At 38.2% G+C, this 13,950-nt stretch overlaps 1 protein-coding gene across 9 annotated transcripts in view; it reads right to left on the bottom strand.

Moving 5' to 3' along the window:
• Positions 1 to 13,950, bottom strand: part of ANKS1B (ankyrin repeat and sterile alpha motif domain containing 1B) — a 318,652-nt gene that overhangs the window by 277,778 nt on the left and 26,924 nt on the right. For 7 of the 9 annotated variants that reach the window (XM_083400502.1, XM_083400497.1, XM_083400501.1 and 4 more), the window contains 3 exons: positions 9,251 to 9,547; positions 1,564 to 1,639; positions 911 to 1,012 (listed from right to left, as the gene is read on the bottom strand). In XM_083400502.1, coding sequence (XP_083256628.1) covers positions 911 to 1,012; positions 1,564 to 1,639; positions 9,251 to 9,547 — 475 coding nt within the window. Of the gene's footprint in view, positions 1 to 910; positions 1,013 to 1,563; positions 1,640 to 7,532; positions 7,757 to 9,250; positions 9,548 to 13,950 lie in introns of all 9 variants that reach the window. The other 2 variants (XM_083400503.1, XM_083400504.1) reach the window with 1 other exon arrangement.

A 13,950-nucleotide genomic window follows, 5' to 3' on the forward strand; every position in this document is an offset into this window, starting at 1 on the left:
GTTTCTACTTTGGCCTTGCTATGGACCGCAGTTGGTTGCCGCTGAGGAGCCTGGTAGGAATTTTTCCACTTGGCAGATTGGCATGGGCCATTTGGTTTTCGCCTACCTCGTAGCAATCGTCACAACTTTGTAAGGTTTGGCAGTTAAGCATTGGTTGATCTTAAGATGGGGGTGGAGGTGTGGAGGTGTGATGGAGGTGTGGCCATCACTGCCCCTCCAAGCTTAAGCGTATTCCGTTAAAGGAATCCGGGGGTGTGGATCTTGTCCAAAGTCCAGGGCTGGGCTAGGGGCATGCCACAACCCCGTCGGGAACCCTGGGGGAGCTTGAGCTGGTTTGCATCAACAGGGCTCCTCCTATCAGTGGTTGACCGTTACCGGACTATCTGTGTGACAGGCAGGAGTCAGATATAGCCAGGTCAATTCCAATGCCTTAGCCAATACCGCTCACATTCTGTAACCAATAAAGTTGTGGCCAAAATTTGCCCAATAACATTAACCTAATATCTGTGTCCTTGTGTCTCCTTCATCAACGAGGGGGTGGTTTTGAGATCTCAACACGCAACTGGTATCATCTATGAGCAATCAGCACTCCCACAGATAAACAAGAGTGCAAAGAGTGCTGCATTGCATCTGAAAATGATAAAAATTGAGTGCCTTTGAATTGCCTCTTAAAATAGGAAGTACAAATTTTGGAATCCAAGCCTATAAAGATATCCCATTTTTATATTACAGTAAATGAACATTTTGGTAAAGGCATGATTAGACATGCAATATTAGAATATACTATAATACCAATGGGACTTTGCTAAAATTCTCATAAATTTTGTACACACAAATTTTATATTTATACATTCCTATATAGTGCATATATTTAATCATATCTTATACACCTTATATATACAGAACTTACCTTGAAGTAATGCAGCAATTTGGAGTGATTGTTGTGATGGATGTTCTTTGAGAATATCTAAAACAGTTCTACCTAAACTGTCTTTTATGTTGGCATCAATTCCTAAAATAGAGATTGTGTTTTTACAATTAAAGATTAAACTTATTAGATAAAATATTTTTCAGTATAAATGCAAAACATCCAGACCAGTAATTTAATGCGAGGCTAAATGATGGCATGTTGGATATCAATACAAGCTGTTAAAAATGTACTAATTAGTATCCTAAATCTCATATATACGTTTATGGACTACATAAAAGTCAAATGGCTACAGAAATTTGAAAACTGCTCTTTTTTCATTTTTTCACTACAAAACAAAATAGCCTTTGCTCTAGAATGCCTGGCAGTACAGCTTCAATTATGGGTTACTCTGAGAGGAGAGGGAGCTACTCATTTGCCCTAACATCAGTAGACATACTCCAAGGACACTGAACATTCTTAGTTCAACTACATTGTCTATCTGGACACATGGCAATTGGAAACACAGTTTGTTCCACAAGAACACTACTGGTATTCAACAAGAAATAGCAACCAGATAAGACTAAATAACATGGTTTGAAATTAGGAAAGTGTGAGATTATTTACAACTCATTTGGAGAATAATTATGATTTACCTGTTTCTAGCAGAATGCGTACCACATCCACTTTTCCAAACAAAGCTGCTTCATGCAGTGCACTCCCTTTTTCTGTCTGGAAAGAAATTAAATACAATAATTAAATAGTTTAACTTCCTAGAAATTATCTCATAACTTGTTAACTTATTATCACTATAAACTACAGTGGGACACTGGTTGTGTTTGAATATAACAAAATCATATGCATTTTTCTTAACCAAAGAGTAGATTCCAATAAATTCAGTGAGACTCAGTCCTCAGAACACAAACATGATGCTAACATTCATAATTACATGGTTCAAAATACCAATTGGGCCAGCTGGTAATGATAACTGATATCTGAATTTGATCACCATTTCTCCATAAAGGTCCTCTGGCTTAGTATAGTAAACAAGGTTCTGCATTGTCATGTTAGTAGTTTAAGCATCCAAAGGAGATGCTTTTTAGGCACATGCAAGAAGCTGTTTATTGTTAACCCCCCCCCCCATGAAACTCTTAATTATTGCTGTGAAACTCATGATTTATAAAACAAGACTGTTTTTCATGGCCACACATTTGTACACCATTCCCTGTTGAAAATCCTAAATAGAAAAAGTATACATGATTTTTTTAAAAAACATGCCAAGCGGTTCAAGGACAAGGTCAATCTTGGCAGGTTAAAATAAATTAATCACTTTTTGCATGCTTATATTTTTAAAAACCTGTAACTTAAAGACTGTTTCACTTCAAGTTAATTGTTCTGCATTTGGAGTCAGTCAAATTCAAAATGAAGATTAGCATGCATGCAAGCACCTCATTAACTAGTAGATGGACCACCTAGCCAAGCAACTATTTTTGGTACTTTCTTTATTAGGATATTTGTGTATTTGTGGCTTCTTTGATTTCCTTCCACAAACCAGATGCAAATAGTGCTGTTATGCCCACTTATGTGCTAGTAGCTCCCACCAAGGAACATGCTGTTGTACTAGTGGAATGAATTCTCATGTTTTTAACTGTTCTGCAAATGTGTTAAGTAGTAACCCTTATCCCAATATATATTGCTAGGTCTCCTCCAGTGTCCACTGGTGAAAGCAATTCTGAAAAATTTAGGATTTTGCTGATACCTTCCTCGTTTGTGGGTTGCTTGACAAAATAGCTATTTACAGAATTAGCTTGCTATTACCACGTACGATAAATGTTTGGTAGTAAATGCTTGTTGGCATTATTTGAAGGGGGGAAGTCGGTAACTAGGGGAGGAGAGATTTAAAAAGGGAAGTAGTGTGAATTAAAAAAACAACAACCCATGATGTCGATGGTAACTTGTGATTTTAAGATGCACATTTTGTGAAAGCATTCCACAAAGAGAAACCGAAACAGAACGTTATTGTTGCTTTTAATTTACTTGATAGAAAAATGCACCTTTTATTAATGCTTTCTAAAATATGAATAGTGTAACAGAAAACATTGTAATATTTCCATATAATAAATAATATAGAATAATGTAGCAAAATGTAATTATATACATTTAATTAAATAAATATTAATACAAACACACTTAGCTATAATTTAAACAATAACAATACTTTTACCAAAAAAAATGAAATAAAAAGTGAGAAGAATGGGGTAATAGGCAATTAAGTCATACTTAGAGTAGACATTAAATAATGGACTTAGGTCCTTTGCTTTCCGTGGGTTGACTTTCAGTATGATTAACATTGGATAATACCTATGCTTTTTAACATCAGAAATGTTAGCTAAGGGAAGCGAAATGATAACAAATACAACTGCAAACAAAACCATGTCTCCTGTCAGGAATGCTTCTCTGGTACTGTAGTACCATGGTTTCCATGGCTGAAGTAATTCCATTTAGGAATTAGAAATTAAATCCAGGCAGTTGTTTAGTTCATGAACTAAAGCTAATGCAGAACCAAGCTAATACAGAGCTTGGTAGTAGACATCTTCTCATTGTCAATGCTCTCCCAAGTATCATAGTTGTGCATTGTGGGGGGAAAGTCCATTTCAATCTGTCACTTGATGACTTCTGTCACTTCTTTCATATGTTCTGCAATTCACCAAAACAAAGAAAACAACATTATTTCACTGTTTTCCCCAAATCAATGGTGACATATGAACAGACTTAAAAGAAATCTTCATATGTGTCCCCCTTAGTTCCATATGAATCTGACACTGTCCACTTACAATCTTGAAAAGTACAGCATTTAGAACACAATAAATGGGAAGTGTGGAAATCATACACCCATTTAAGAGTCAGTGACCACAAAATACATTCAACACATGTATGTGGATGTATTATTCCTTCCAGAAATGGTGTCTGTAATATCTTCTTATTAGGGTTGGGATACTCCTGTGCTGTTAGGGTTGGGACATGCCTGGGTTGCTTGTTCCATTCCATTCACAGGTCATGTTCTGCGTAAAAAATTTAAAACCCCAACACATCTGATCATGAGTCTGGTGCAAAGCTCTTAATGTAGCTCTATAATTGTATATACAGGGAAGGGGGGAGGTCCCCATATTGCCCATTTTAAACATAGAATGCCTGAACTGTATGTGGTACAGAGCCAATCACCTATAAATTCTTCATGCTTTTGGGTTTCTGATCCAGCACACTTCATGACTCTGACGGCTTTGTTCTGTCAAACAAACACACACACAACTTTAGAAAAACAGCAGCAAACAAAACATATCAGAGCAGCTTTCAAATGCTCTGCCAAGCTATATATCCCCCAAACCATCACCCCAGCCATAACCCATGGAGCCATCCCACAGGGAATCATGGTCATATATCCCATTTTAAATCTATTTGTTGTGTGATAAGAGACTCACCTTCTGCTCCATTCCATGTATCTCCTTGTTCTGCAGCGGAGGACTTTGGGCTTTAAAATTTCAGTGGCACCCTGTGCAACACCAAAATTTGGTGCACCCCTGCTTCTCACCTTCCATTGTTGGTCATTGTTGCAGCACCCCCTGTGGCACCCTCTTGGCTTGGTGCCCAGTGCGAGTAAACCAGGGGCACTCCCCTAAATCTGCCTCTGTCATTCTGTTCCACTCCTCCAGGCTTGTGTTAACCAGAAAATGGTGTCTTCCATTTCCCCCCATTCTTTTGCTAGACAGGCAGCAATCTGTCACAAAATAGCAGTATCCACATTTGCTACAAATTCAGTCATGTACTACAGCAACTTGGACTACAGTTCTCAGAGGCCTCTTGTTCCATGTGTCCATACTCTGACTGGGACATAGAGCAAGAGCTTTTTAGTGGCGGAGTGGTGGCACTTCAGTAACAGAAATTTCTTCTCAGAAAATTCATTAGACGAGTTTGATTTACTTCAGCAGGCATTTGGGAGTCTGGCCTGAATAAAATATTTTTTATCAGCTGCTAAAACGTGGTTTCTGGTTATTATTATTTTTAGGCTATTTCATGTTGGTCATGATCCTGTATATTTAATTGTATACATAAAGTGAATTCTGTGGTTTATTATTAGATTTATTGTTAGCTTCTGGACATATGTTGATCAGATAGACAGACAGATAAGATTGTAATTCAAACATCTAGTGTCTTTGCTAAGGCTATGGTCTTACCTCAGTAATGGACTGGATGAGAACCATTAAACTGAAGCTCAATCCACATAAGACTGAGGCACTGTTAGTGAGTGGTTCCCTAGGCCAGATGGATGGGAGGTTGGCTGTTCTTCAGGGGGTTACACTCCCTCTGAAGGTGTAGATACGCAGTTGGGGGGTACTATTAGGTCCACTGTTGTTTCTTGAGGCTCAGGTGGACTTAGTAGCATGGAGCTTCAGCTGGTGGTTCAACTGCACCCTTAACCGGACATCTGTGCTCTGGTGACGTCTGGATTAGATTACTGATATGTGTTATATGAGGGGATGCCTCTGGAAACAGTTTGGAAACTTCAGCTGGTGCAGAATTAAGCAGCCAGGTTGCTCACTGGGGCAAGATGGTTTGAGCATATGATGTCCATCCTAGCTTGACTGCACTGGTTGCCGATTAGTTTTGGGCCCAATTCAAAGTGCTGGTTTTGATCTATAAAGCCTTAAACAGCTCCAAACTGCAATACCTCGAGGACCACATCTCCCCATATGAACTGACCCAGATACTGCAATCATCATCTGAGGCCCTTATTCACGTGCCTCCTCCATGAGAGGTCCAGAGGGTAGCAACATGAGAACAGACCTTTTCTGTGGTGGCTCCCCACTTGTGGAATGCTCTTCCCAGGTTGCCTCACCTGGTGTCTTCATTACATATCTCTAGATGCCAGGTAGAAACATTCCTCTTGTCCCAGTTTGGCTAATTAAATAATCTATGGTTTTTTAAACTCTGTGTGTGTGTGTGTGTGTGTGTGTGTGTGTGTGTTATAACTTACTATGTTAAGTATTTTTGAGTTTTTATATTGTTAACTGCCCTGTTATCCTCGGATGAAAGGCGGTATGGAAAATTAATAATAAATACATACTACATACATAAGCCTGTTTCCATTATGGTATTTCCTTTACGATTGACAGAATTGCTTCATTCTATGCAAATAAAAATACAGTGCATCCTGGACATCAAGCAAATTCAGGACTTACTTCTATTTATGACCAAGGGAAATGAGTAAGTAGAAACATGTCATTTTTTGTGAAAGGAAAAGAGTTTCTTACAGCAAAACTTCAGATTTGGATGAAATTATACCTACTTTCTGTGTAAGCTAAAAAATGCTAATCAAATGCATCTTAAATAAAAGGTGACCATGGGCTCAAACACTTTGAGCTTTGATTTCAAAAATATTAGGGAGGGATTCAGGTGTAGAATGAAGTTTTGGATTATAAAATAAACATTATCAATCCACGCCATGCATTGGTCAGATGAGAGCAAACAGGCCCACCCTTGGGTGAAATGCAGTATGTATAAATGGAACTTAGTGTACTCTTAGGGAAGTTCAGAATTGCCCCAGTCTGTGCAGCTCAATCAGGTAATAAATGAATTTTTGAGGTCACAATTCTTGGAATTATTAGGATGGCCATGTCACTAAAAGTAGATTCATTTGGACTTTCAATCTATCAATCAATCATTTTATTTGTATGCTGCCTTCCCAAAGTTAAAACCACACGAAAGGTGGCTTACAACATATAAAAATACATAACTACCAACATAACAAAAGTAGTCATAAACAATAAACAAAATAGCAAAAAGCACACAACCAAATTTAACAATTTCCACATAAATCATAAGATTCAAAATAAAGATATTAAAAATTAACATCAACAACTGTATGCTGAACAATATCCTATGATCATTTGTGAACAGGGGATGTATTTCATGATGCTTATTCTGCAACAAGGAAAACATTTTCTATTGAATAATGAAGGTATGCCATATTCTGGTAGAATGACTGAGCAGTAGCTTAGATGGAATAAATTACCGTATTTTTCGCTTTATAAGATGCAGCAGACAACAAGACACACCTAGTTTTTGGAGGAGGAAAACAAGAAAAAAAATATTCTGAATCTCAGAAGCCAGAACAGCAAGAGGGATCGCTGCGCAGTGAAAGCAACAATCCCTCTTGCTGTTCTGGCTTCTGTGATAGCTGCGCAGCCTGCATTTGCTCCATAAGACGCACACACATTTCCCCTTACTTTTTAGGAGGGAAAAGGTGAGTCTTATAGAGCAAAAAATACGGTACCACTCTGGTAATGTACAGAGCCTGAGAGAAAATACTAGAAACCATAGTGTAGACTTGGGCTACTTGACAACTTCAGCTATTTTGGTAACTGAAAATGTTATTACTATCAAGGGTGAGGTTTTCAATCCTGGCTTTGTTTGGGGGGTATGCAGCAGTACAACTCATTCAGAGCGAGTTCTCACCTGGAAACTCAAGTTGGGTTCAATTTTTCGTCGGCTGGCTCTTCTATGAAAGAAATAACCCTGCACAAATTACTAACTACTGCCCACAATGAAGGTTTGATATTTGACCTACCAGAGAGGAAGGGCCACAAATAGAGCTCAGCCTGGGTTGTGAGAGCTTCAAAAATGAAGCGGCAAATGACCTTGAAGCCAAGTGACTGGGTTCTCTATATATGGTGGTTCTGGCTGAAATGCCTAGGTGATGAAGTAAATAGAAGAACAGCATATTGCTTGGAAAATAAAGTTAAATGTTTCACCATAAAGTGTTGTGGGAACATGGTAGAAATAAAACTTGTCCTGAAACAGAAAATAAAAGAAAAGCATAAAACTGGGAAAACAAAACTGGGAAAACTGATGGCTAAAGCAATACTAATAATCAAGAGTAACTGACAAATAAAGCATTATAAAAAGAGTGATTATTGTAACTTGGCTTAAAAAATTAACATCTGTGCAATAACTATTAGTAGATACATGATTACCGTATATTACTTTTTACTTCTATGTCTTTAATAAAAAATGCTTTTATTCTTTATGTCAACATGTTTATAGAAAACCAATTCATCAACAGCAGTAAATGTCATATTAAGGCTATTGCTTCACTCATCCACTTTCAGAGTTATATTAAAAAAAAAATCTCCTACAAATTTGTCAAATGTGACCTTTTCCTTTCACACTTGATGTGTTTTGTCTGTCTGGAACACTGTAGCTTCTAAATAAATGTTAGTACCACACTATTAATATTGCTGCTTGAGACACTCAAGCACGCCCAATAAGGTAAGGCATGCCCAATATGCTCTACAGGCAGAGTAGAAATATGGAATTCATTCCTAGTTGTAGTTCTTGTACTTTATAGAGAGAGATATGGTTCTTTCTATGAACAAACCATAGCTCGTAGGGAGAAATAGTAGATAATTTGTAGAGCATTTGCCTTGCATGCAAGATGTTGCAGGTTCAGTCCCTGGTCTCCAGGTGAGTTGGGGGGGAATCTTAAACCCTGGAGTGCCACTGCCAGTCAGAACGGACAATACTGAGCTAGATGAACCAATGTCCTGACTCAGTATAAGGCAGCACTCTATGTACCTATTATTCAGATAATTTTCAATATTCCGCTTCTTTTGCAAAGCAACATCACTGAAGCATTTTCCCTATTTTAATTTGCCAGAAAAGTAAACAAAATTCCACAATGAAACACTTTAGAAGTATACTTGTCGTTTATTACTTGTCATCAAATAATTTTACACAGATATTAGAAGATGTGGTATTGAACATGATCAACTGAAGCAAAAAAATTCCCCTGTTTGGAATCCATAAATGAAAACAACTCAATTTATTCATGGCCACTATATAAATCCCCCCCTCCCCCCAAATTAACTTCATGTTGCCTCCAAAAGTTATTGAGGATCAGTAACTGAGCAAAACTTTGAAGGAAGTCATAAAGCTCGGAAATACCCCCTCAGAACACATTTATTTGCTCTTACCTATTGCTGGATGCACAGAAACAGCTGTTTTCAAATGAGCTTTGAAACCATAGAAAATATGGAAGAGAAGGAGAAAACATCTGATATATATATGTCAGGAACACCTATTTGAAATATGCCAAGGGTCTCAGACACTGAACACTGGTATAATATGTTCCTGGCAGTCAAGTATAGAGCCACTCCAGTTGCAAAGTGTAGGTTGTATTTTGTATTTGTAACAATGAAACATAATGAAAAACAATGTCATCTCTTTATCTAAATGGAACAAAGGAAAACTTTGTTTAAATAATAATTTTAGAAACTGTATACTAACGTGGCAGCTGACATCCATTCCAGCTTCTAGCAGCACCTGTACAACCGCTTTGTGACCATTACGTGCAGCAAGGTGCAACGGAGTGTGTTTTCTTGTGTTACAGCTCATCAAGTTTGGATATGCATTGATGATCATCTTCACTACTCGCAGACGGCCATATAAGGCTGCCAAATCCAATGGAGTCTCTAACTTGCTGTTTCTTATTGTAGGATCTGTAAGTTCTTCAAGCAAAACTGCTACCACTTCTGAGTGTCCATATTGGGCTGCACAGTGTAAAGCTGTTTCGTTTTCATTGTTCTGTTACAAGAGGAAAGGGAAAGTCTTGTCAACAACTGTATGATGCTTGGCACAGTCTTTCTAAGTATCTGATTTGAGCTCACTGAAATAGATCAAGATACTATTTCCATAATCAATTTTGCCAATAGTCTGAGTCAGAAAGTTCTGGTGGCTTGGTTTCCCCCCTCTACTACAGTTCAGGAGGCCTGCCTCATTCCTACAGGAGGAACATAAACCTCGGCAAATATGTGGTCTCATCTGAGTGCAGCTCTGCAGATTATGTTAATTGCTTACTGAAGCTAATTCAGACACAAACATTTTCTTGCCCAACTCATTTTCTTTAAATAGTTCCCAAAGCTGCCAACAAATGAAAATGTACAGAAACACAGCCAAATAACACAGTTTCAATGCTAAAATGAGGATAGGATTTTGCACATATTTGAACAAGCAAAATACTTTTAGTCTTAACTATAGGAACTAATAGTCTACTCAGTTTTATACACAGAGTTTATTATTTGTATATATGACTTAAGGACCTACTAATTGATGGAAACCTGGGTTACACTGTTTTTGATGGCATTTACCTAAAACTACAAAAGCTTTAGCTGAGATCCTAGGATTTCAGTGTATGAGCAAAAGGCAATAATTTCTATATATTCCCCAAAAGACATTATGGTGGGTCACCGAGCCCCTTGACACCAGTCTTTGACAGGTAGATGAAGAGGAAACTGATCACACTCCTTCTCTTACATAAAAACAAATTTAGATCCTTTGGCCATGGACAACCAATTTGTCCTTTTGAGCAATGTGATAGGCTGACACCTGCTCTATCAACTCCAGGTGGTTTTAGATAACGGTAAATTTAGAAAAAAAATTAAAAAAATTGTCCAATAGCACGATAGAGACCAAATAAGTTTGTTATTGGTATTAGCTTTCGTGTGCATGCACACTTCTTCAGATACCTGAAGAAGAAGATAAGGTGCTACTGGACAATTTTTTATTTTTTTTATATATTTCGACTGCATCAGACCAACACGGCTACCTACCTGAATCCAGTAAATACTTAGGTCCATTCTAGTCTGGGGTCAGGCTGCTTAAGGGTCAGAAACATGACTCTAGTTCTTCTTGGATGGTCCCACTCAGAAGGTAGTGCTGAAGGATTTTTGCTCTGCCCCATGGCCAATGGCTAGTGGGGTTCCACAGGGGTCTAATATGCCCCCCTCCCCATTTTTTAACATTTTAACATTACATGAAACTGCTGGGAGAAGTCAAGTGAAAATTTGGGCTGCATATCATCAGGATGCTTAGGATACACAACTCTACTTTTTCTTTCCATCCTCAGAACTCAGGGAGACTGTGGAAATCTGAAGTGCTGACTGGAGGCAGCACTGACATGGATGCAATAAAATAAACTGAGGTTGAATCAAGTAATATGGTGCTGTGGATGGGGAGATCCCCAGCTCTGGAAGGTGGTTTGCAGCTGGTGTTGGTTTTGGGTAGCCCTTCCCAAGTACACAGGCTGGGAATGCTCCTGGATTCAGCACTGCCTGGGGAAGCCCAGGTGGCACTGGAGACAAGGAGTGGCTTTTACCAGTTTCAGCTAGTATGCCAACTGTGCCACTATCTAGAAAGGATTAACCTTGCCATAGTGATCAATGCTTGAGTCACATTTGTATTGGACTACTATAATGCACTCTATAGGGGGCTGCCTTTAAAGACAAGGAGGTGCCTTTAAAAACTCTTTAAGAACTTCAAATGGTCTAGAAACCTATTGCCTGGATCGGTAAGATAGGTGGTCATGATGGAGAGGTCCTTCTATATAGTGGATCCACTGCTATGGAATTCCCTTCTATTGCATAAAATTTCTTAATTGGAGGCTTTTCCAACAGCTCCGAAGATCTCTCCCCCCATTTCCTGCCAGATTCAACGTTCTGGCTGAATTAGTTTATTTCTGGCTCCATTTTAAAAAAAGTGGAGCATTGCTGAGTGATAGATTTAAGTTTTTGAAAATTGTATTATTATTATTTTTCAAATGGTAGGCTACTTTGGATAGGCTGTGCCCAAAAGAGTAGCTCGAAATACTTTTAAATATACAAGTTCCATCTCTTGCACAGTGGAATTTTGGCTTTGTATATTTAAACATTCTCTATGGAATAAGAACTATTTTGTACTGTACCATCCCATAATTCATATACATAATTACCCTAATAGAATGTAGAAATAAGAATAGAACTTCAATTTATTTGCATACAGAAGTGCAAAAAAAATCACTACACAAATATTTCACAATTAGATAAGGAAATTTTATCATTTTAAAAATATGTTTAAAAATTAGGCACAGTGGCTTATATAAAGGTTTGAAAGACTTGTAATCACACATTTATTACAATTCAGAGTTATATTTTAAGTATATCATATGGCGATAAAATACTCATTTGACAACACAAGCTTATTCATGTCTAGGTAAAGGTAAAGGGACCCCTGACCATTAGGTCCAGTCGTGAACGACTCTGGGGTTGAGGCACTCATCTCGCTTTACTGGCAAAGGGAGCCAATGTTTGTCCGCAGACAGTTTTTCCGGGTCATGTGGCCAGCATGACTAAGCCGCTTCTGGCGAACCAGAGCAGTGCATGGAAACGCTGTTTACCTTCCCGCCGGAGCGGTACCTATTTATCTACTTGCACTTTGACGTGCTTTCGAACTACTAGGTTGGCAGGAGCTGTGACTGAACAACGGGAGTTCACCCCATCACGGGGATTCGAACCACCAACCTTCTGAACGGCAAGCCCTAGGCTCTGTGGTTTAGACCACAGCGCCACCTGCATCCCTTTATTCATGTCTACTTAGAAGTAAACCTCATTGGGTATCTGGGGCAGTTCAAAGCCCTGGACAGCAAGGTAGAACAGTGTGGCAGATCCACCACTGCATCTGAAGCCTTGATGGCCAAAGCAGAAGGTGGTTGATTAGGGCATGTTGAATTTTCAACTTTCAAATTCCAAAAATAAGGGGACTTAATAAGTTGAGACATAACTTGGGGATATTTTGGATAATTTAACATAATTTAGTTTATCTTGGTAAATAAGTTTATTGATAAGCCCGTGCAAGTTCCACAGTGGCCCTGCTATGGTCAGTCTATAGAGAGGTGTTTGAAACAAGTCACAGAGACAGCAGGCAGGGTGTATACAGAGAAGAAGAACGAGGGCTACATCAGAGGCCAAGAAGCAAGATGGCAGCTGACGTCCAAGAACGAATCAATGCAAGACTTGAAGAAACTTGTTGCTTAAATTTCTTATTAACATTACTTTCTAATGTTCTTTTTTGATTACAAGGTAATGCTGTATGTTAAGTAGGATATGTTTTATGCCAAAATTCTATTTTTATAGCATTACCTGACATTTCAGATGGTAAAATTAAAATTCTTTAATTTTTCAAGAGCAGTTTATGTGCTTTTTAATCAAACATAGATTTACCAAGCTAAATGTCACAAAAGTCACAAAAATAATAACAGATTTGAATTCCTTACACCCAAAATCATATTTTTAGGTCATCTCACTGAGGAATTTTGCAAAATTTTTCACCCCCTAAAATGACATCCCTAGTGGATGGCTATTTTTCACTTTTTGCTCCATCTTTGGATTTATGCAACCCACCAGTGACCCTACCTAGCATCCCCTAGAATCTCATTTTTGTGTCTTCCAAAGGCTAGTGCCAGAGGAATTACCACCCATATGCATCCCACTGTGCTTTTGGTGGTTGCAGCAAGGGCCTGTGCAGCAGTATAGCACCCCTGCTGGGAGGGTCTGATAAAGAGACACCTCTGCCTCATCCTAACTTATTCCAGAACTGTGGATTTGGGGGAGGGGGGAGCAGTATTACCCTGCAAGTATGTCTTTCTAAATAAAGAACACTAGATATTTATTTGAGGTTGATAGTAAAATATCATATATTGCAACAGAAATTGGAACTCTACTGTAGACATAATACATACCTGTATAGAACAGGTATGTTCTATACAGTGCTATTGTAGTTTGAATTACCAAGTTAAACTACAAACAACCCCTTCCAGAAGTTGAAAAAGAAAGTTCCAAACACTTGTTTTATTCAAAATAGTACCAACATACATGTGCACATTTAACCTACAGGTAACTTTTATTTAAGACAAAGCTGCTATAAGAACTAGCCATGCATGATAAAGTTTGGCAGCTGCATGTTTTTTCTCCAAGTGCTGTGTTACTGTTCACAGTATTTATTTAAAATTGTTGTTTATTTTTTGATAAAATAATATTTGCTTCAAACAAAATATTGTAAGTGCTGATCTTATCAAGTACATATTGTGAATTTGGCTAAAATTTCAAAAGAAGAGGAATCAGAAGCACCTTTCCTTTTAGTACACAATAGGAGGAAATTATCAGATTTTTAAAACA

This window comes from Podarcis tiliguerta, assembly GCF_965153285.1.
Source record: "Podarcis tiliguerta genome assembly, chromosome: 10".
Classification (NCBI taxonomy): Eukaryota; Metazoa; Chordata; class Lepidosauria; order Squamata; family Lacertidae; genus Podarcis; species Podarcis tiliguerta.